The sequence below is a fragment of the Suricata suricatta genome, chromosome 3 (assembly GCF_006229205.1).
Source record: "Suricata suricatta isolate VVHF042 chromosome 3, meerkat_22Aug2017_6uvM2_HiC, whole genome shotgun sequence".
In the NCBI taxonomy this organism is placed as follows: Eukaryota; Metazoa; Chordata; class Mammalia; order Carnivora; family Herpestidae; genus Suricata; species Suricata suricatta.
Window position 1 is genome coordinate 58,485,695 of NC_043702.1, and position 24,482 is coordinate 58,510,176.

The 24,482-nt window shown below is 36.7% G+C and overlaps 1 protein-coding gene across 3 annotated transcripts in view; it reads left to right on the plus strand.

Annotated features, from left to right (window-relative positions):
* The window catches only part of SLC25A12 (solute carrier family 25 member 12), a 201,543-nt gene that overhangs the window by 163,573 nt on the left and 13,488 nt on the right, over positions 1 to 24,482 (plus strand). For all 3 annotated transcript variants that reach the window (XM_029934380.1, XM_029934381.1, XM_029934382.1), the window contains 4 exons: positions 5,495 to 5,576; positions 6,888 to 7,046; positions 10,139 to 10,191; positions 10,637 to 10,717. In XM_029934380.1, the coding sequence (XP_029790240.1) occupies positions 5,495 to 5,576; positions 6,888 to 7,046; positions 10,139 to 10,191; positions 10,637 to 10,717 (375 nt within the window). The remainder of the gene's footprint in view (positions 1 to 5,494; positions 5,577 to 6,887; positions 7,047 to 10,138; positions 10,192 to 10,636; positions 10,718 to 24,482) is intronic.

The window sequence follows — 24,482 nt, forward strand, 5'->3', positions numbered from 1 at the left end:
TCCACTGTACGTTCTCAGATCCTTTAAAAAAATAGATGGATTTATTCCAATTCATTGATTTATAATAAGATTTAATAAAATTGTTAAATGATTCAGATATTAAAATATTTAAAGAGCTTAGTGAATTTAATTTTACATTTTGTGGTATACATTTATTAAAATTTGCTTTTGAGGGGCGCGTGGGTGGCTCAGTCAGATCTCACGTTTGTGGGTTCGAGCCCCGCGTCAGGCTCTGTGCTGACGACTAGCTCAGAGCCTGGAGCCTGCTTCTGGTTCTGTGTCTCCTTCTCTCTCTGCCCCTCCCCCTCTCATGCTCTGTCTCTCTCTGTATCAAAAATAAATAAAGCATTAAAAAAATTTTTAAAAATTTTGCATTTGCAATTAGAAAAAATTGAATTTCAGAAGGAGTTATCTTTCAGTGTTATGTGTCTATAAATATAACATAACATTACTATATTAATTATGCCATACTTATCATCTCTGTGACGGGTATATTTTATAACTGGAAGTTTGTACTCTTAATTCCCTTTATTTTGCCCATCCCCCCCACCTTCCCTCTGGCAACCATTATTTATAACAGCCAAGATATGGAAGTAACTCAAGTATCCACCGTAGATGAAAGGGAAAGAAAGATGTGGTGTACACACACACAGGAATATTACTTAGCGATAAAAAAAAGAATGAGATCTTGGCATTTGCAACACCATGGATGGACCTAGAGGGTATTGTGCTAGGTGAAATAAGTCCAAGAATGACAAACATCATCTGATTTTACTTACATGTGGTATCTACAAAACAAAACAAACACAAAGCCCACAGACTCTTTCTAAAAAATTTTTTTAAATGTTTATTTAATTATTTTTGAGAGACAGAGAGAGACAGCGTAAGTAGGAAAGGGTTAGAGAGAGAGGCAGGCACAGAATCCAAAGCAGGCTCCAGGCTCTGAGCTAGCTGTCAGCATAGAGCCTGATGCGGGCCTTGAACCCACAAACCGTGAGATCATGACCTGAGCCGAAGCTGGATGCTTAACCACTGAGCCACCCAGGCGCCCCAGCTCACAGACTCTTAAATATTGTTTGTGTAAAAAAAATTTTTTTTAATGTTTATTTATTTTTGAAAGAGGGAGAGACAGAGACAGATCATGAGCAGGGGAGGGGAAGAGAGAGAGAGACACACACACACACACAGAATTGGAAGCAGGCTCCAGGCTCTGAGCTGTCAGCACAGAGCCGGACACGGGGCTCGAACCCACAAACTCTGAGATCATGACCTGAGCCAAAGTCAGACACTCAACTGACTGAGCCACCGAGGCACCCCTCTTAAATCTTGTTTTGTAAGGCCAAGATATTGAATTCGAATTCAGGTGTGATTTACAGGCAAAATAATTTTGTTAATTTATTTTCCCTAGCCTTATTTTGCCATTCTAATCATATATTTCAGTAGGTATTAAAATCTAGCTTTTGTTTTTTCCCTCCTCATACACTCAGTATAAAAATCTTCAGCTTTTCCTTTTCTTCTGTCCACTAATAGTGTGCTGTTTTGAAGTGGTAGTTCTCTTTATTGGATTGGCATACTACCTGTGTAGTTTAGTCACATAGCTTGACTTGTTAACTGGTATGATCTTGCTTTTATGTAAATCTTATTTATAGATTGAGGTATATTCAACAATTAAAGCAGAACTTTCTTCCACCCAGATGAGATCTCAAGTCATTTCCTATCATACACATGTGCTTAGGGAACAGGTTAAAAATCAGTTAAGATTCTCAACTCTTATTTTGCTTTGAAAAACACTTAATTAATCTTGTTAAATATCACCTTCATGATCATAATCATAACCTGAAGGGAAAGAGTGCCTTTTCCTTTGGCCCATTTGCTCACGGTAGGCGATCTTCTTAGTGCTGAGTGTTTTCTTTCAGCCTAAATGCTAAAAATTCAGTACACAGTCATTAACAGGGATGACAGCTACAGTAGCATTCTACTTATGAATATTCATGAAGTGAAATCCATAGCATTAATTACATTAATTTACATACCTGAATACAAGTGAACCATAAGTTACAGTGATAGCTAAGCTTAAAAAAAACTTATTACCATATATTGTATTTTTTAAAAATGCTATTTAATCAGGGCAGAGGCCAAAAGGCATTTGGGTATTTGGATATTTCTAGTTAGAGATGTTTTTAGCTAAGAATCAAAGCACACTGTAATCCTTCAGTTTTCATAGGATTTTGTAGGGCTTATAAACATTAAAAACATGTTTTTAATGCTTACTTATTTTTGAGAGAGAAAGAGACAGAGTGCAAGCAGGGGAGGGTCAGAGAGAGGGAGACACAGAATCAGAAGCAGGCTCCAGGCTCTGAGCTATCAGCACAGAGACCCACGTGGGGCTCAAACTCACAAACTGCAAGCATGATCTGAGCTGAAGTCAGATGCTTAACTGACTGAGCTACCCAGGCGCCCCTGATTTCATTCTTTTATAATTTTTACTTTTGTATATATGTTTAAAATGCATATTATGTGTAATTTAATAAAACCTATTAAGTATGATGGATCATGTATGTAATTTATAAATGAAATCAATCTTTGGTTGGCAGGAGTGTTAAGTCACAAATGGTTGTTGAAACTATTGACTTAAATAATGTTGGAGAATGAAGTGGGGTGACTAAGGCCATGGATCTGCTCATTCCCCATCTCATGATGAGACCTATATCAAGTTATTTGTCCTGTCCTTAGTATGGCCATCTTACCTTTAAATGCACAGTGGACTGACTGTGAAAGTCGTACTGTGTGTACTCACTGTGGGTAGACCATCCTGATGGTCTCACAAGGGAGTTTATTTGCAGAAGATTGAAAAAAATTGGACCCCTGGGGGGTACATTAGGGCACACATCTTGAATGCTGCTTGGTAAAGTACTTTTACACTTTGGGAGATAGTAAATGTCTAAACAGTCTAAAATTAGTGTTATTGTAGTGATAGAGAACAAAAAATAATTATCTTTTTGGGTGGTCCGTTTTTGCTTTTCTATGAATGAATCAAAATTATGCTTATATCAAGGTTTTGTTAAAATATCCTGCTCTTTCGCGTATTAGATTTCAAATATAAATAACAGTCTCTAATTATTGCTCACTTTTGTTACAGCATGTAAATTAAACATAATGGATGGCAATGCAGTTGTCTGGGTTAACTTGATAGGAAAAAATGTATTTCCTACAAGATCATGATAATGTACTACTCTGTAATTTTCCACCTTTTTCATGATGGTTTCTTCCACATGCTAAACTCATTTCTGTATGTAATAGATAAATACTTTCACCTAATGGATTATAGTAAAGTTAGTATATTGTGATAGTTGAGCTTTATAGAATATGTACTGATCTTATTTGAAATAATGATGTTTTACCAATTTTTTTTTTTGCCAAGGGTTTTCTGCGGGTTTCATTTTGACTTTTCATCAAACATTATTTTTTTTCCTTTTTACTATAGAATTTGTTGATCTACAACACTGGCAAACATAATGAACTTTTTTTTTTTAAAGCATATGAGCTTTTAAAAGATCTCTGCCTATAAGAGATTACAGTCAAACATTAAATATTTAGGTATCACATGCTTTGGTTAAAAACTGAAAAGATGCTTATTGTGGTACAAGATTTATAAAACAAGAAGCAGATAAAACCTTTCTATAGGCTGTTTCTCAAATTATTTGTAAATATCCGGGTTTGTCATATTTATCTTGGTTAATTGAGCTTTGAAGAGATTGTACAGATGAAAGCAAGTCAGAGTAGACTAACTTTTTTCTTTCTTTTAGATTTTAGGCATGGATTCCCTCTCCATTAAATTATTCTAATGAGCATATCTAAGCTTTTTATTATGCAGGTTTTTTAAAAAAGCTCATTCCAAGTTAATATTTTTCAAGTTTTCTTTATGATAAACCAAATATTTTATTCTTTCATTTCAAACTCTTTATACAGTATAACTGCTGTTTTCATAAGGAAGATATTGAAGAACAAGACTGGCATGGGGGTCCTGGATGGCTCAGTCAGTTAAGTGTCCGGCTACAGCTCAGGTCATGATCTCACAGTTTGTGGGTTCGAGCCCCACGTCAGGCTCTGTGCTGACGGCTGGCTCAGAGCCTGGAGCCTGCTTCAGATTCTGTGTCTCCCTCTCTCTCTGACCCTCCCCTGCTCGCACTGTCTCTGTCTCTCAAAAATAAACAAAAAACATTAAAAAAAAAAAAAAGACTGGCAGACTAGTATAAACAAATTATTTTAGATCCTTTAGGCTGTGGGTTACCTATGAAATAATATTCTGAGTCACAATAGTGTTTTTTCCTTTGCATGATTATCATCATAAATTCTATGTTCTAACTGTTAATGTGGGTAGCTAGAATAGCAGTTTTCAGCCTAACTACATAGCAGATTTTAAAGCCTTTAAAAAATAGATAAGCTCCAGGACCCACAGATTTATTTTTTAAAGCCTTCAGGTATTTTCTTTGGATAGGTATAGCTGGAGAATACATAGGTCTAGGAAAGTAAATGCTCAGTAACATGGTTCAGAAACACTGTCATTAACTAGTGATAACCTCAGTGGTGAGCTTGTAAAACCAGAAATAAGAGGGCTGAGGCTCTGAACTTTTGAAACAGTAGGTATTAAAGTTTTTCACTTTAGTCCCAAAGAGAAGTGTTTGACTTTGCCTTACCTATACAAACATAACAATCCCAGTGATATGATTGCTCCAGCCCGAATAAATGAGAGACGGCAAAACCAAAGTAGGATGCTATTTGTGAAAGAAGTAATGGCGGTAAGGCATGGGAAGATAGCATGAATCGGTGCATTAGATCTTGATGCAGTAAATGATGGACCTAGGAACCTGATGACTTTCAGTGATTAGAGAAGGTAGTTTTTATGATCAGCATTCTCTGATTTAGGAATCAAGATAGTTTGTGTACATTTTAGAAATATATATTTTTTAATGTTTGTTTATTTTTGAGAGAGAGCAAGCGAGAGCAGGGGAGCGGCAAAGAAAGAGGGAGACAGAGGATCCAAAGAAATCTCCACACTGACAGCTACAGGCATGATGCAGGGCTCAAACTCATAAACTGTGAGATCATAATCCTAACTGAAGTTGGATGCTTAACCAACAGACGACCCACCCAGGCGGCCCCATTTTTGAAATATTTAAAAATGTTAATAAGTTGGTTGAAGTAAAGAATGGGAGAAAGATTTTATACTTGAAATATTTTATTTACCTGAAAGATTCACTTCTCTGGAATGATAGTGTATTCCCCAATATTAGCAGAGAAATCAGGTATTAATAGGCTGGTAAAAAAAAAAAATGGGCAAGAATAAGGTAACTATGTTTCCTGGGCTGAATGTTGTTTTCAAATGCTAATTGATGTATCTATTTTAAAATCTTAAAATAGCTGAATTGTAGCCTTTTTTATTTGCCTTATACTTTTCCAAAAAATTTTTTAACATGTTTTTTGTTCCCTGCAGCAATCTCATGGTTTAGGCAGGCCGATCTGGCTCCAGATTGCCGAGTCTGCTTATAGATTCACCCTGGGCTCAGTTGCTGGAGGTGAGTGACATGTCTATGTGCAGTTTCAAGCTTGTGTTAATGTAATATTATCTCACTAGACCGAGACATATCAGCAGAGGTGCAGTTCATTGTTCCTGCAGGTCATGACTGCACAGCTTTCTGTAGCGTTCTTTATTTTTTACCTGTGATCAGAGGACTTGTCAAAGCACAGCCGTGGCCCCTCTGGCTCCAGTCTGTCTTCAGGACAAAATCCCTGTAATAAAGTGAAAGTCTGGATGTGTGCTGCACTCACCTTAATTATTCTGGTTAAGACAAGTATGAAGAAATGGAAATCATCATGTTGGGGGTGAGGGCAGGTAGGAAATCAAGATTTGGGGTACATATCCCAGAACCTTACAAAATAAATCAGCCTCCTAAGTGATTGATTCACTTTTGCTTTTCTACTTGTATTTTTTTCCCCTCTCCCTCTTTACTGGCTCAAGAATTATCTAGCCTTGTAGTTAATATTTGCAAAAATGAACCCATACTCTCTGCTCCTGGGCAACATTTGAGAGACTTCTTTCTGTTTGTCTGTTTAAATCTCTCCCATAGAAAATGTGTAGAATCTGAAGTTGCTTTGTTGAGAAGAACCTAGGTGGTGTGATTAAAATGCTTATGATTTTACAAAACAAGCCTGAACTGATGAAATTCTTGTTTTTTCCTTTTCAGTTTCAGGAGTTGCAGAACTTGTTTTGGTTTTTAGCAGTTGAAAAATATAACACTCCAATTTTATAAATTTTATAAATTTTTTTATAAATCATTTTATAAATTTTTCAATGTTAGAAATTCTAAAGCCTGGCATTAAAAAGAAAAAAAAAAACCCCAAATTCTATACAAAGGGATAGAGTCATGTTGAGATTTGGTTCCGATATTATGGTCATAACTAAGATTAATTTACCAAAATGCGTTAGTAAACTAAGTTTTAAAATTATAGCTACTTGTTTGTACATATATGATTATTTTAAGGGGTAAATGGTATAATATTTAGGCACTGAATGGAAACTGTAAAGAACTATTGTATATATAATAGTTTTGTGTTGTTGTGAAAATCAAGTCTTGGTGACTTAATGTTGGTGATGACTTGAAAATGCAGTGCAGTTGTTCTCTGAAGCAGCTGTATTTATGGGTCCCAAATGCTAGCCTGTCATCCTTCGGTAGTGCGTGGGAGAAGGAAGAACAACACACAGTCTCTTTTGTGAGAATAGATACTATGTTTTGTTTTCTAGGCCTTTGAAATGAGATTTGTTGTCCTTAACGAGACTCTTATTTAATTGCGCTCTCTTCTAAGCTAAAAAACTGTCTTATTTGTAGCCGTGGGAGCCACTGCAGTATATCCTATAGACCTGGTGAAGACCCGCATGCAGAACCAGCGAGGCACTGGCTCCGTTGTTGGGGAGCTGATGTACAAAAACAGCTTTGACTGTTTTAAGAAAGTCTTGCGTTATGAGGGCTTCTTTGGACTCTACCGGGGTGAGTAACTGTACTTAAGCTGCTGGAATTAGTGGTTTTATCTCACCAGCAGCAGATTTTAACTCCTTCATTACGAAAAAGTGTGTAGCCTGTCCAGTCAGAGTAGAGCTGTTTCTCTCAAAATTTTAATTTTCTTGTTGCTTGGTTTCCCTTTTTACATTCTTGCTGGTAACTAGCAATATTAGTGTGCAGACAAGGCCTTTTTTTTCTTCCTGACCTGTATATTTCATGGAATCCAAATTCTGCATTTGTCCCAGCATGGCCCTGTGGTCACTGTGCTCTGACAAACTCAGGCTCATGTTTGCAAGTGGAAAAAGGATGACAGCCAAGAAATAGCTGCTTTTTCTCAGAGTTAGAAAAAAAAGATGTGCCTCTTCCGTGTGAAATAGAAGCCAGGCAGTTAGTTGAGGGTGAGTTTACCCTCTATGCACTTGTTTCAGTTGAAAGAGATATCAAATGTGTTTGTCTCTTCCAAGGAGACCATTCACAAGTCTTTCTTTCCAGTGAGTCATCTGAGGTTAAAAAAAAAAAAAAAACGAATAAAAGAAAACTCTTAGCTCCAAGTCTCATTCTCTCTCCTTTCCTCCCTTTAGCTCCAAGGCACTGAGTAAATGCAGAGAGATTTTCTTTTTCAGAGAATGTTACCATCAAGTCGGCTGAGCACAGCGCTGTCAGCATCAGAGGCAAAAACCCCTTGTAGAATTCTCCCCACCCCCGTCAGCTTTGTAGGAACTTGTTCCCTTTGGAGAGGGAATGACTTTCATGTACATGTTTTCACATTAGAATTTAGGGTTTCCTTTGGGAAGGAGATTAATTTTTTAATCCCTTTGGGCGCCACTTGGAATTCTTTGAAAATATTCTCTGCATGCTCAAGTTCAGGGCGCTTATGTAATTTACTGTACTTATTTGTTTGCACACATGGTCTCATTAATCCCTAGCTCACTCTGAGCTCTGTTGAACTATTTGGCCTAGAACCTCTTCCTTGGAAAGAAGGATTGGACCTGAACAAAACTTATGCTCATGGACAGGAGAAAAAAACACCTTTGGTTAGCATTATTTGCAGATATTCAAGTGAAAAACGTATCTCTGATACACTTACAGTTAAAGGAGAGGGTCATAAGATATTCATTATTGGCATTTCATATAGAATAAGAAAAGAGAGTGGTTGTGAAATCAAAGTAGGCTTGAATACCTTGTTCCTAAGAATGAATGTAGTTAATTTTACTCAAATATTCAGAACTCTAACCTCTCTGAATTCCAGCTATATCACATGTACGCCACGGGAGGAAGGTTCATGTTCTCCAGAATGTAGCTCTGTGCCTGGGAATGCTTATTTTAAGCTGTATTAAACCCTGCATATCTAGATTTTATTTGATGAGGAATTTAATGAGGGTTGAGTGGTGCTAAGGTTTTTCTTTCCTTTGTCATCTTTGTTGAAAAATGATTTTTCTTCCTCTTTGGTATACTTTTTCTCTATCAGAAGTAACCTACATATATACTGCACAGTTTAGCCTTCTCAATGGATGGATGCTTACAGAAAATTTCATTTGGGAGAGACATCATGTTAATTAAAGGAGTCCAGTGTAGCAAGTTTGGAGATGGGGGAGAGGTGGAGGGATTGTTAGCATTATCCAAGATGTGAGCTGATAAAATCAGTTCTTTAAATGAGAGACTCTTGTATTAGGGAGAAGATTATAGAAGTCCTGTATGTGAACACTGTGATTATTGAGATTGTCATATATTGCTTAGAACTGGTCCATTATTCTGTCAGATGATTGACAAAATTGTTGACAGATTAGCCTGAATTTCTTTGCAGTCAACAGTGATAAAGTGACATAAATCAGTACTTTATTAAAATTCCATGAGCCTTATTGAGGCAAGTTGTAAAACAAATACACATGCTGACATGGTTGTATGGAAGTTAGATGAAAAGTAATAGAGCCTCATAATCATGAAGGTTAGAAAGTTAAGACTGCCATCTGCTGATTTATTCTTTTAAATCAATCTGCTATCCACTAAAGGTGTGTGCAGATTTGTGTTTGTCATTGATAATTCAGTTTGACTGACAGTAGCCTGTATGTATGATTACTTGCTGGCTCTCAACTCCTAGAAAATCACTCAACAGTATCCTCAAAATAGGCTTAAGATCAGCAGTGAGTGTGCAAACACATACATAACTCCCTCTTGGCTGGGTGATTTAGAGGATATAGAATGTTTATTGTTAGCATCTTTAAAAAATGTATGCAAAATATGTATGCCAACAATTTGAGTAATCTGTGTGCTTTACAAAGCTGAGCCTTATGAATATCTACAGATGTTGAATTGTTTATATATTTTTTCTTTTCCAGTTTACAGCCCGCCTGGGGAATTTAACTTTCTAAGAATAATGATTTCCTTTGTTTTAAGAAGATTCTTTTGAAATGTCTTAAGTTTGACATACATTAGTAAATAAGAATGTAGCAGGCATATGTTTTTGCTTGCAAAAGATATCCATTAAATGATACTTAAAACTGCATTTTTCTTTGCAGTTTTGGCTTCCTTTAAAATAAATGGTACTGAATTCTGGTTTTCTCTAAAGAGAAAATTACGGAAGTTGGTGTTCTGTAATAACCAAACCACTGTATGCTATTACACAGGTAGCAGCATTGGTGGCAAAATCTGGGTCTGTTCAACAGCACACTTTGCAGAGGTTTCCCAGTGGCTTCTCTAAAGTGTCTGTGTACGTTTGTATGTTGTTGGTTGTAAGGTGTGGGGGTTTGATTCCATTGTTATTGGTAATGATCAGGGGTAGAGAAGACCCACGGGCTCCATTCCTTCCTCACTTACTTTTGGGAGGTTTTAGATAATTAGGCTTTAAAGGATGCATGCTTAAGAAAATGATTTATAGCCTTAAGGAAGTGTAACATTATATTTAACATAAATGTTATATACACGTACAGAGTTTTTAGGATAGTCCATTTTCCCATATTTTAATGAAAGCCCTAAAATGTTTGATGAGTGAATAATATGGGGGAAACCGTTGCTTGTTAGGTTTGTTTGTTCACGTTCAGTACAGTCGTATTGTTAATGAATGCTTCTTTCTGTTTGCCTAGGTCTGATACCACAGCTTATAGGGGTTGCTCCAGAAAAGGCCATTAAACTGACTGTAAGTTTCTTTCCCATTGAATTTATGTCTTTTGTTTAGATTATCATTAAGCCAAAAATTAATGGTGATACTGCTGAAATTGGCACACTGTCGAGACATTTGTAAAACTTTAACTTTTATGTAGACATTTAATACTTTAAAAAAAAAGTTTATTTACATTGAGAGAGAGAGAGTGAGAGAGAGAGAAAACCAGCAGGGGAGGGTCAGAGAGAGAGGGGGACAGAGGATTCGAAGCGGGCTCTGTGTAGACAGAGAGAGCCTGATGCAGGGCTCAGACTTCCAAACTGAGATCATGACCAGTGCTGAAGCCGAATGCTTAACCAACTGAGCCACCCAAGCGCCCCAATATTTGAATTTTTAAATGTATCATGAGACGAATATTTTGAGAACTTGAAAATGAAATGTTTTGAGAATTCTAGTTAACCTGTGTTGTCTTTCTGATTAGGTTAATGATTTTGTCCGGGACAAATTTACCAGAAGAGATGGCTCCATTCCACTTTTAGCAGAAATCCTTGCTGGAGGTTGTGTAAGTATTAATATTAGGCATTTCTCATGGCAAGTATGTTTGTTTAATCTTTTTTGCACATTAGATATAATATCTCAGTGACATTCCTTCTGAACTCAAGGGATTCTAAGATTTTCTCAGTGATAAGGAATGCTTTTTAATTTCAATGCAAGATCTAACTGATTTTAAGTGCAGAAAAGAGGTAGTATTTTTATCAGCTCTAACTCTTAGAAGCTCCTGACATTATGTTCCACACTTTGTAAAGTTCTAATTATGATTCTTAAATATTATAGAAAATAAAGTAGTGGGTAGAGTTCCCATACATTTATATTGTCTGGAACTTTAAAATAAGTGTGAGATGACTGATTAATTGGTCTCTTATATTTCAGGTGTAGGGCTGAGTAAACCATTGTGGTATAATTATAATTTTCCGTCTTTAAGGACCAGAGGTTATAGCAAACAACCATAATTATGTTAAGGCTATTCTAATTCTGAATGCAGAGATTCAGATTATATTTAATTAGAACACAAAGGGTTCTATCTTTAAAATGTGAGTATAATGTTGGATTTAGACCAATTCTCAAATCTAAGTTTGTAGCCAACTAATTTTATTTGTGGTGTTCATTTCAAATTTGTTAATACATGATTTACAACTTATTCAGTCCATTTTGTCCCCGAAGCCCTTAATAATTTCCAGTTGAACTGGCTGACAATCTTGGCTAAACCCTCCTCAGTTGCTTGTGGAACTTGAGGTGATAAGGTCAGTGACCTTTGCAGCTTTTAATTCAGAGAAGATGCCCTGGGGGTCGGAGAGAGGGGCTGTTCTGGATTCTTCTTGATGAGATTTGTCAGCCTGGTACATACCTGGTCCTCACCTTTGTGCAGCTGAAGTTCCTATTGAAGAACTTCTCAGGGAGAAAACTCACCTATTTGGCTAATTTTCTTTTTTTCATGAAGGACAAATAACAAACATAGAATAAGACGTTTGTTTAAGCAGATAACAAAAAATACAGTTTCTCTTTTTCCTTTACCCTAATTAGATGCTGTAATTATTTCTCTTCTCATGAGAGAATGTTTATAAATCGTAAATTTCTTTTTCTCAGTCGTATTAGTTTTAGTTTGGTTAAGAAATTTCCTAACTTAGTTTTGCAACTGCTAATGCGTACATTTGCCAGAAGTCTCCTGAGTCATGCTCTTTCTGTTCCATGTAGCTGATTATTTCTCTTTCCATTTGTAATACCCAGAGGTTTTTGCCCATGAAACTGACCTGTTCCCATGTCTGACATGTGACCTAGGTGGTTAAACTGTAATCAGATATTTGGATCCTTTGTTTTTCCTACCATGGACCCTGTTTCTAGGTTTGAACTTTGGGAATTTCTATTGAAGTTTGGTGTGCCTTTAGGGTTGTGCTGACACTCTAAATTTCTTCTTTAATTGTGACTTCTCTCTGAGAGCTTTGATGGACTGTCTAGTTGGAAATTGACAGCATAAAAAATAGACAGGGTTGGGTTGTAGGCAGAATGATGAGGCTGTCTGCAGTTCTTCACCTCAAACATTTTCTGCTTCCTTCTTTTTTCTAAATTTCTTCTTCATTCAAGGAGGAAAGAAAATGTGTAATTATTGAGTTTGTACTGATGAACTCGATTACACTACAGTGTAATACAGTGTTATTAAAGCATAGTCTGCCAGTTCTCCCAAAGATCTGTGTATATCAACAGAGAATAAAGCCTTAAACAAAACGATTGAGTCGCTGTGTAAAGAATATCAGTGACTGTGGAATATAGGAATGCTCTCTTTTCCTAATGAAACCTGACAAACAGCCACCACACTGGAAAGAGCAGCTATCTGTTGAGTCTGATCATGAGAGCCCTCGCCATCCTGGCTAGTGGCAGTGATATAATATGCAGTGTCCCTGTGGGTATTTGGCTGAATGCTGTCAGTGCCACCAGTGCTGATGTTTTTCCAAAATCATTCAGTTTTAAAGACTACCTTGTGTTAACCTAATGCGAAACATGTAAACCTAATGCAGATTATTTCAGAGGAAATGGCTCAAACTGAGCAGTCAGTGTTGGTTTTATAGGTTTTTTCCCCAGCAGAAGGATCATCTAGGACTTAGGCTTTGAGTTGCCTGTATATGGGAGGGAAATTCTGCTATGAAATTGATTGCTGCCCTCTAGGAAAAATGGTATTCATTAACTAGATAATGAATTGACCAAGAAATAAAAATACCTGGTCCTTAGACCTTATTTTTTGTTGTTGTTTGTTTTGTTTTAAAAATGTGATATTTGATACTAAAGAGTACACACTATATAAATCTAAAGAGTAATAATAAAATGAGCATCTATAAGCCTGTCACCCAACTAAAATATTACTATCATTGCCTCTGGTTTTTGCTTCTAATGTAGCTCTAATCTGCTAAGATTGCTAATGAGCAATAGGGACTTTTCCTGTCGAACATTTTATAGGCATTAACTATTTCATTATCATTTCCACCTAGAGTTGAAGAAAAGAAACTTAAATGAGATCCAGTACTTAGTAAATGGTAAAGTTAAGATTCAAACCACTTTTGTTTCAAATCCATATTTATTCATATTTGGTATATTTCCATTTATTCATTCTTCCATTTATTCATTCTCCTTCAATAAGCTGTCAAGGCTGAGAAGGATTTAGTTTCTTTTTTCCTGTGAAGAAAACCAGAGTTAGGACATGTTTACGTCTCATAGAGAAAGGGTAGTTCCTGATCATTCTCACCAGATAAAACTTAATCTTAAGTCTAATCATATTCTACTGTGGTGATTTGAAAGTAGAATTTCGTATTGTGATTTGTTTCATTCCTACTTATCAGCAAAGAAAATACATGCTTATGATTATAATTCATCATAATAGCTGCCATTTCTTAAGCTTCTCATACTGGACTTGTATTTTATAGGCATCTTCTCATTATTATTCTCAGCTAGAATTGAAGAAACCAGAAGCTCAGTGAAATGCAGCAATATTTGGTATCCGTTTCTGTTTATTTGTTCTTTATTTATTCTTTGATTCATTGAATGCCTGCTATGTTTCAGGAATTTTTTTTTAATGTTTTATTTATTAATGAGAGAGAGAGACACAGAGTGTGAGTGGGGGAGAGTCAGAGAGAGAGAGAGAGGGAGACACAGAATCGGAAGCAGGCTCCAGGCTCTGAGCTGTCAGCACAGAGCCCGACACAGGGCTTGAACCCACAGATTGTGAGATCACGACCTGAGTTGAGGTTGGCCACCTTACCGACTGAGCCACCCAGGTGCCCCTGGAATATTTTTAAAGCAACAGCTTTATTAAGATATAATTCTCATACCCTCCAGTTCCCACACTTTAAAGTATACAGCGCAGCAGTTTTTAGTATATCCGCAGAGTTGTGCAGTTATCACCAAAGTCCGTTTTCAAACATTTTTGTCACCCCAGAAAGAAAACTGGTACTCTCTAGCTATCGCCCACCAGTCTTTCCTCTTCCCCTCTGCCAAGTCTTAGGCAGCCATTAATAAACTTTTCAACTCTACAGATTCACCAGTTCTGGACATTTCATATAAATGGAATGAAAAACATGTGGCTTTTCATGTCTGGGTTTTTTTTAATTCAGCATAATGTTTTCAAGGTTTATCCATCTTGTAGCATGGATCATGCGTCAGGTCTTCATATATTGCTGAATAGTGTTCCATTATGTAGATATGTCACATATTGTTTATTCATCAGTTGTTGATCATTTGGATCGTTTCTACTTTGTGGCTCTTATGAAGAATGCTGCTGTGAACATTAATATAAAAAGTTTTACGTGGACGTGCGTTTTCACACAAACAGAAGTGTGTTTCTACCTGGGATCAAACTGGGGACCTTTCGTGTGTGAGGTCAACACGATAACCACTACACTAAGGAAGCCAGCTCTTGTATCTATAAATTGACCTTTACTGTTTAACACTTGCTTGGCCCTCTAGGTGGTGCTGGGGCAGTATTTGTGTGTACAGTCACCTGTAAATATGTTACAGATGCTGTATGTGTAATATATATAACAGTTGGTTTTAAATAGTTTTTTCTCATTGTTCTTATAGGTAAGCCATTCTTATCAGGCCATATGTTTTTATTTTTCTGTTAGAAGGTCTCTGTATACCTAGAAATACATACATATGTGTATAAACACATATTAAATGTCCGTATCAGACATAATATAATTGAGTGCTTAATTACGAATCTGTTGTGAGCAAGAATAATACTTTAATGTCAACTTAGAATTTTCAAAGTACTTTAATTTTAATATGCACATGGTCCCTTCTTGTGAAATAAATGAGGAAGCTTAGCTTAGAAAGGTAAAGTCTTAACCCAAATCACATAGCTAATACATGCTGAAGGTTTCAAAGTGAGCACCAAGTATTTTGATTTTTAAGACCAACTCCTTTTGTTTGATAATGCTCTCTTGGAGAATCAAATCCAGACCCTCTTCATGTGTCAAAATAAATCTAGGTGAGCCCATTCAACTTTGCAATGACTTAAAAAAATTATATTGTTATATATAATAAAAACGTAGCACATAGCTGAATATATTCACATAGACATATAATTTACTTAGATATAACTCACACACCAAAAAATAAACAGATCTTAGATATCAGCTCAGCGAGTTTTAACAATTATATATACCCATGAAATCACCACTCAAGATATAATACATTTCACCCCAGAAAACTGATTCATTCCTCTTTCTAATCAATTCCTGTGTTCCCCCAGGCAACCACTATTCTGTTTCCTTTTATATTTTATATAAATGAAGTCATACAAAATGTATCCTTTCATAGCCGGCCTCTTTTGCTAAACATATTTTTAAGAGTCATCCTTATTATTGTGTATCAGTAGTTTTTGTTTTTAATTTTACTGAGTATGAATCCACTATATGAATTGACCACAATTTGCTTATTTGTTCTTCTGTTGATGGCCATTAGAAAAAGATTATTAATGTGTGTTAAGTTTTGAGAGAGAGAGAGAGAGAGAGAGAGAGAGAGAGAGAGAGAGAGAGAGAGACAGAGTGCGAGCAGTGGAGGGGCAGAGAGAAAGAGGGAGACACAGAATCTGAAGCAGGCTTCAGGCTCTGAGCTGTCAGCACAGAGCCCGAGGTGTTACTTGATCCCACAGACCTCAAGATCATGACCTGAGCTGAAGTCAGTCACTTAACTGACTGAGCCATCCAGGCGCCCCCTATTGATGGACACTTGAGTGTTGTTGTTGTTTTTTTTTCCAGTTTGTATATGTTATAAAAAGGCTGCCATAAACATTCTCGTATAAATCTTTTTGTCAACATTTTTCATGGGTGAGTAAGAGTAGAATAGGGTGCAGGTATGTTAAATATGAAAGAAACTGCTGGGGGCACCTGGGTGGCTCAGTCAGTTAAGTGGCTGATTCTTGATTTTGGCTTAGGTCATGATCTCATGGTTCATGAGTTTGATCTCATCCGCCTCTGTGCTCACACCATGGAGCCTGTTTGGGATTCTCTCTCCCCCTTCTCCTGCCCCTCCCCTGATCTCTCTGTCTCTCAAACATAAATAAATGTTAAAAAATTAACAAGAAGCTAATTGCTTCTTTGAAATGGATGGACCATTTTATAGTCTCAGCAATGTATGAGTATCTGTTACTCCACATCCTCACCAACATTTGATATTCTTAGTCTTTTTAAACTTTATTTTATTTAGTAGTTTTTAATATTTATTTATTTTTGAGAGAGAGAGGGCGCGCGGGCGAGTGAGCATGAGCAGGGGAGGGGCAGAGAGAGGGGGGAATAGAGAGAGGATCTGAAGCAGGTTCTGAGCTTATAAACGAGAGCCCGATGCAGGGTTTGAATTCACAAACCATGAGTTGACTTGAGCTGAAATCAAGAGCTGGCCACTTAACCCGCTGGGCCACCCAGACACCCCAAAGATGTTATTTTTTAACTAATCTCTACACCCAATGTGGGGCTCCAACTTACAACTCTGAGATCAAGAGTTGCATGCTTTATTGACTGAGGCAGCCAGGAGCCCCTGGTTTTTTTTTTTATTTCAGTCATTCAGGTTGGTGTGAAAGGATGTCTTACTGTGGTTTTAATTTTCATCTCCCTGGTGCTTAAAGACATTGATCATCCTTTAATATGTTTTTTGGCTATTTGTATATCTTTTTTGGTAAAGTATCTGTTCAAGTTTTCTGCTTATTTTTTATTAGGTTATTTCAATTTTTTATTATTGACTTGTAGGAGTTCTTAATCCATCATGGATGTAGTCCTTTGTCAGATATTTGTATTGCGAATATTTTTCCCAGTCTGTAACCCATCTGTGGGTTTTTAAATTAAGGTGTAATTGCCATATAACATATTAGTGTACAGCATGATTCAATATTTTTACATACTGTGAAATGATTACCACAGAAGGTATGGTTTCCCTGTCATCATTGTGTTACATAATATGCAATATTGTATTTTTGACTGTAGTCACCATGCTGTACATTACATCCCCATGACTTAATTATTTTATGACTGGAGGTTTGTGTGTCTTGACCCTCATCTATTTTGGCGGCCCCTCTAACCTCTGCCAACCAATCTGTTCTCTGCACCTGTGAGTTTTGTTTTACTTACTTGTGTTTTAGATTCCACACATAAGTGAAATCATCTGTCCTTTCCCTCTATGCTTTACTTCACTTAACATAATTTCCTCAAGGTTTATCCATGTTTCTACAAATGGCAAGATTTTAGCTTTTTTTAATGCCTGAGTTGTATCCTGTTGTATACATACATCACCTATTCATCAGTGGACATCTTGGTTGTTTATCTTGGCTTATTGTGCATAGCCAATATAAACATGGGGGTGCAAATATCTTTTCAAATTAGTATTTTCTTTTTCTTTGAAGTAATGTTGCTTTATCATATGGTAGTTCTATTTTTAATTTTATGAGAAAACTCCAACTGTTATCCATAGTGGCTGTGTCACTTACATTCCTACCAGCAGTGCACAAGGGTTCCCTTTTCTGTGTATCCTCACCAACACTTATCATTTTTTATCTTTTTGATAATAGCCAATCTGATAGGTATAAGATAATATCTTATTTTGGTTTTTATTTACATTTCTCTGACGATTAATAATGTTGAGCATCTTTTCATGGAAAAATGCTACTCAGATGCTCTGTCCATTTTTTTAATTGGATTTTTTGTTATTGAGTTGTACGAGTGCTTTATATATTTTGGAGATTAACCCCTTATTGGATATATGATTTGCAGATATCTTCTCCTATTCAAGTAGGCTGCCATTTCCTTTTGCTCGTGGTTTTCTATGCTGTGCAAAAGCTTTTTAGTTTGATTTAGTGCCACTCGTTTATTTTCACTTTTGTCGCCTTTGCCTTTGGAGTCAGATCCAAAACAATATTGCCAAGAGCAATATCAAGGAGCATACCACCTGTGTCGTCTTCTAGGAGTTTTTTCTATAGTTTCTGCTCTTATATTTAAGTTTTTGATACATTTTGAGTTAATTCTTTTTGTATTTGGGGTCGGACAGTGATGGCAGCTTTATTCTTTTGCACATAGCTGTGCAGTTTTCCCAGCACCCTTTATTGAGGAGACTGTCCTTTCCCCATTGCATATTCTTACTGCTTTTATTGTAATTAACCATATGTGCATAGGTTTATTTCTGGATTCTCTTTTTGTTTTATGCCATATTCTCTATATTTTATGCCAGTACTATACTGCTATGGGTTTTTCTTATTTGATTACTGTCATTTTAAAATATAGTTTGAAATCAGGGACCTTGAGGTCTCCAGCATTGCTCTTCGTTCTCAAGATTGCTTTGGCTACTCAAGACCTTTTGTGGTTCCATATAAATTTTAGGATTGTTTGCTCCGTTTCTGTGAAGATGCCATGGGATTGAAATGAATCTATAGATTGCTTTGGGTACTACAGACATTTTAGCAATGTTAATTCTTCTAGGCCATAAGCACAGGATAAAAGAAAAACTTTTATCAATGTAATTTTTCACATACAGGTCTTTGACTTCCTTAGTTAAATTTATTCCGAGTTATTTTAAAAATTTTGATGCAATTGTAAATGGAATTGTTTTCTTGACACTTCTCTGATAGTTCATTGTTAGTGTGTAAAAACACAACAGGTTTTTGTACATTGATTCTGCAACTTTATTGTATTTGTTTAACTGTTATTTTGGGGGTCTTTAGGGTTTTTAAGTATATAAAATCATGTTATTTGCAATTGATGAGCTTTACTTTTTCCTTTCCAAACTGGATTCCTTTTGTCCTTTTTCCTTGCCTAATTTCTCTGGCTGAGATTTTCGATTTTATGTTAAATAAAAGTGGTGAGAGCAAGCATCCTTCTCTTGTTCCTGATCTTAGAGGAACTGGGAAATGCTTTCAGTTTTTTCACCATTGAGTCTCATGTTAGTTGTGGGTTTGTCATAAATGGATGCTGAATTTTGCCAGATGCTTTTTCTGCATCTATTGAGATGATCATGTGATTTTTAGCTTTCATTTTGTTAATGTGGTGTATCACAATGACTGATTTGCAGATGTTAAATCATCCTTACATCCTGGAATAAATCCCACTTGATCATGGTGTATGATTTTCTTAATGTATTTTTGAATTTGGTTTACTAATATTTTGTTAGGGATTTTTACATCTATGTTCATCAGGGGTTTGGGCCTGTAATTTTCTTTTTTTGTGGTGTTCTTGTTTGGTGTTTGGTATCAGGATAATGCTGGTCTCATAAGATGAGTTTTGAAGCATTCCGTCCTTTTCAGCTTTTTGGAAGACTTAGAGAAGGATAGGTATTAACTCTTCTTTAAATGTTACGTAGAATTCACAGTGAAACCATCTGGTTCTGGACTTCTGTTTGTTGGGAGATTTTTGATTACCAAGTCAGTTTTCTTCTAGTAATCAGTCTATTCACATTTTCTGCTTTTTCATTATTCAGTCTTGAAATACTGAATATTGTATGTTTTTAGGAATTTATCCAATTTTTCAGGGTTGTCCAATGTTGGCATATAATTGCTCATAGTAGTCTTTTATGATCCCTTTGTATTTCTTTGTTATCACTTGTTACTTCCTGTCTTAAAAAAATTTTTTTTAATTTAAATCCAAGTTAGCTAACATACAGTGTAATAATTATTTCAGGAATAGAATTTAGTGATTCATCACTTACATATAACATCTAGTGCTCATCCCAACAAATGCCCTCCTTAATGCCCATTGTCCATTTAGCCCTTCCCCTTTTCCCCTACTCAGCACCTTGCCAGCAACCTTCAGTTTGTTCTCTGTTTTTAAGAGTCTCTTATGGTTTATCTCCCTCTCTGGTTTTATCTTATTTTTACTCCTCTTCCCCTGTGTTCATCTGTTTTGATTTTTAAATTCCACAAATGAGTGAAATCATTAGACATTTGTCTTTCTCTGATTAATTTTGCTTAGTCTGATACACTCTAGGTCCATCCATGTTGTTGCAAACGGCAAGATTTCATTCTTTTTGATCACTGAGTAATATTCCATTGCATATATATATATATATATATATATATATACATACACACACACACACACACACCATCTTCTTTATCCATTCATCAGTCGATGGGCATTTGGGCTCTTTCCATACTTTGGCTATTATTGATAGTACTGCTATAAACATTGGGGTGCGTGTGCCCCTTCGTGTAACTTCCTGTCTTTTATTTCTAATTTTATTTATTCAGGCCCTCTCTCTTTTTTCTTTCATTAATGTAGCTAAAGATTTATCAATTTTACTTATCTTTTCAAAGAACCAGCTTGTAGTTTCATTGATCTTTTCTATTTTCTTTTTAATCTTATTTATTTCTGCCCTAATATGTATTATTTCCTTTCTTCTTCTGGCTTTGAGTTTCATTTGTTCCTAGTTCCTTTAGGTATAATGTTAGATTGTTTATTTGAGATTATTTTTGTGTTTTGAGGTAGGTCAGTACCACTATGATTTCTTTGTTGACCTAATGGTTGCTCAGTAGCAAGTTGTTAAATCTCCACATCTTTGTGATTTTTTTCTTTTTTCTTTTTATGTGATTGATTTCCAGTTTTCTACTATTGTGGTCTGAAAAGATGCTTGATAGGATTTCAGTCTTCTTAAATTTATTGAGATTGGTTCGTGGCCTAACTTGCGATCTATCTTAGAGAATGTTCTGTATGTACTTGAGAAGAATGTATGTTCTGCTCCTTCTTGGTGGGATGTTCTTTTTTTTTTAATTATTTATTTATTTTTTAAAATATTTTAAATGTTTTATTTATTTTTGAGAGAGACACACACACACACACACACACACACACACACACACACACACACACAGTGTGAGCAGGGGAGGGTCAGAGAGAGAGGAAGACACAGAATCTGAAGTAGGCTCCAGGCTCTGGGCTAGCTGTCAGCACGGAGCCTGATGCAGGGATTGAACCCATGAACCGTGAGATCATGACCTGAGCTGAAGCCAGATGCTCAACTGACTGAGCTACCCAGGCACCCCTGTTTTATTTATTTTTGAGAGAGAGATTGCGCCTGGGAAGGGCAAAGAGAGAGAGAGAGAGAGAGGGAGGGAGACACAGAATCGGAAGGAGGCTCCAGGCTCTGAGCTGTCAGCACAGAGCCTGATGCAGGGCTTAAACTCACAAGCTGTGAGATCATGACCTGAGCCCAAGTTGGACACGTAACCAACTGAGCCACCCAGGTGCCCCTTCTTGGTGGAATGTTCTATATATAGTTTAATAGGTCCATTTGGTCTAATGTGTTCTTTAAGGCTGATTTTTCCATTTTTATTTTCTGTCGAGGTGATCTATCTATTAATGTAAGTGGGGAATTAGAGTCCCCTACAATTACTGTATTGTTGTTGATTTCTCCCTTTGGATCTGTTAATATTTCCTTTACATATTTAAGTACTTCTATATTGAGTGCATAAATATTTACAGATGTTATATATTCTTGCTGTATTGACTCTTTTATCATTATGTAATGCCTATATTTGCTTGATTAGCAGTGTTTTAAAGTTCGTTTCATCTGATAAGTATAGCCATCCCAGCTTTCTTTTGGTTTCCATTTGCATGAAACATCTTTTTCTATCCCTTCATTTTCAGTCTTTGTGTGTCCTTACATTTGAGATGAATCTCTGGTAAGCAGCATATAGATGGGTCTTGGTTTTTGGTTTTGTTTCTTTGTTTTTTTTTTAATCCATTCAGCTTCTCTGTGTCTTTTGGTTGAAGAATTTAGTCCATTTATGTTTAAAGTAATTACAGGTAGATATGTGCTTATTGACATTTTATTAATTGTTTTCTGGCTGTTTTGTAGTGACCTTCTATTCCTTTCTTCTCTTTATGTCTCTTCTTGTAGTTTGATGCCTTTCTTTAGTGTTATGTTTAGATTTCATTTTCATTATTTTTTGTGTATCTACTGTAGGTTTTTGCTTTGTGATTACCATAAGGCTTTATGTATATCAGGCTGTCTGTATACTAGTCTATATTTTTTATTTTTTAATGCTTATTTTTGAGAGAGAGACAGACAGTGTGAGTGGGCGAAGGGCAGAGAGAGAGGAGACACAGCATTCAAAGCAGACTCCAGGCTCTGAGCTGTCAGCACAGAGCCTGACCTGGGGCTTGAACTCGTGAACTACAAGATCATGACTTGAGCCAAAGTTGGATGCTTACCAGACTGAGCCACACAGGTGCCCCTAAACTAGTCTATTTTACGTTGATAGCAAGTTATGTTTGAAGTCATTCTAAAATTTTATGTTTTTACTACCCTCACCTAAAATTTTATGTTTTTGATGTCACATTTTACATCTTTTTATTCTGTTTATACCTTAACTAATCATTGTAGTAGCTTTACTGTTTTTATCTTTTAACCTTCATGCTAGCTTTATAAGTCACTAGTCTACTACCTTTGCTATATATTTACCTTTACTGTTATGATTTTTACTTTCAAATGTTATCTTGTTACTAACCACTGCCCTTTCTTTTTCGCTTAAGAGGTCCCATTAACATTTACTTTTAGGCCAGTTTAGTAGTGATGAGCACCTGTAGTTTTTGCTTGTCTGGAAAACTTTACCTCTCCTTCAATTCTGAATGATGCTTTAAAAAAAATTTTTTTTAACATTTATTTATTTTTGAGAGACAGAGTCGGAGAGAACGTGAGCGGAGGAGGGGCAGAGAGAGAAAGAGACACAGAATCCAAAGCAGGCTCCAGTCTCTGAGCAAGTGTTCAGCACAGAGCCCAATGTGGGGCTCGAACCCACAAACTGTGAGATCATGACCTGAGCTGAAGTTGGACACTTAACCAACTGAGCCACCCAGGCGCCCCTCTGAATGATAATCTTGCCAGCTAGAGTATTCTTAGTTGAAAGATTTTGCTTTCAGCACTGAATGTATCATTGCCATTCCCTTCTGGCCTCCAAAGTTTCTGTTGAAAAATCTGCTAATAGTTTCATGGAACTTCTTTCTATATAACAAGCTATTTTTTTCTCTTGCTGCCTTTAAGAGTCTCTCTTTAACTTTGAGATTTTAATTATAGTGTCTGTTGGTTTGAATCTCATTGGGTTCATGTGATTTGGAACTCTCTGAGCTTCCTAGATCTGGGTGTCTGTTTCCTTCCCCTCATTAGGAAAGTGTTTAGCCATTATTTCTTCAAATAAGTTATGTCTCTTTCTCTCTCTTTTCTCCTTCTAGAATTTTGTTCTGCTTGATGTTGTCCTTTGGATCCCTTAAGCTATCTTCCCTTTTTTTCTTTTTGCCTCTCTGTTTGGGTGAGTTCTACTGCCCTGTCTTCCAGGTCATATATCCTTTCTTCTGCTTCATCTGGATGGTCTGCTGTTGAATCCATCTAGTTTATTTTTCAATTCAGTTAATGTGTTTTCCAGCTCTGTGACTTCTTTTTTGTGCTTTCTTATATTATCAGTCTCTTTATTGAAGACCTCTTTCTTCATCTATTCTCCCAAGATTGGTGAGCATCTTTATGACCATTACTTTGAACTTTTTATCAGGTAAGTGATTTCTTTCCATTTCATTAAGATTTTTTCTTTAATTAGTTATTTTTTCCTGGAGTTTTATCTTGTTATTTCATTTAGAACACATTCCTGTATTTCCTCAGTTTGTTTGGCTCTCTCTGTTTGTTTCTTTATATTAGGCAAAACAGCTCTCTCTTCCCGTCTTGAAGAAGTGTTCACAGGAAGACTGGGGGTGTGTTTCTGTCTGCTGCCTGTGTACCTCGGGATGGTAGCCTGTCAAGAAGTCTCTCTCCAATTGTTTCAGTCCCATAGACCCCAGAAATGCAGGCCTCTTGACCACCAGAGCCAGATGTTTGTCAAGGGGCATCTCCTGTGCAGACTGCTTGTACCCACTTGCTCTGGCAGGGCCACAGGAGAGGGCTGGGCCAGGGCAAGCTCACTTGCCAGGTTTTGCAGGACTGGGGCAATGGGAGAGAGCAGGCCTGGAGTAGGGCTGCCCACTAGATTTAGCGGGGCAAAGCTGCAGGATAGTGCAGGGTCAGGGCAAGTGGTGCTAGCAAGGAGAAGACGAATGCAAAACTGATACCTACCAGTGCCAGCACTAGCAAGCAGAAGAGTGCACAGTTGTATCTGTCCACACCCTTTTCCCCAGAGAGGATTCTAGCAGACCCTTGTCCTTCCAGACCTTATGTCTAGCCATTGAATCTCTTTCATGGATGGTCTAGGTGTCCTTTGAGCTGCTGCTTTTACACGGGTCCCAGAGTGAGTGCATGTGTGCACAAGCCCTTCAAAAGAGGGG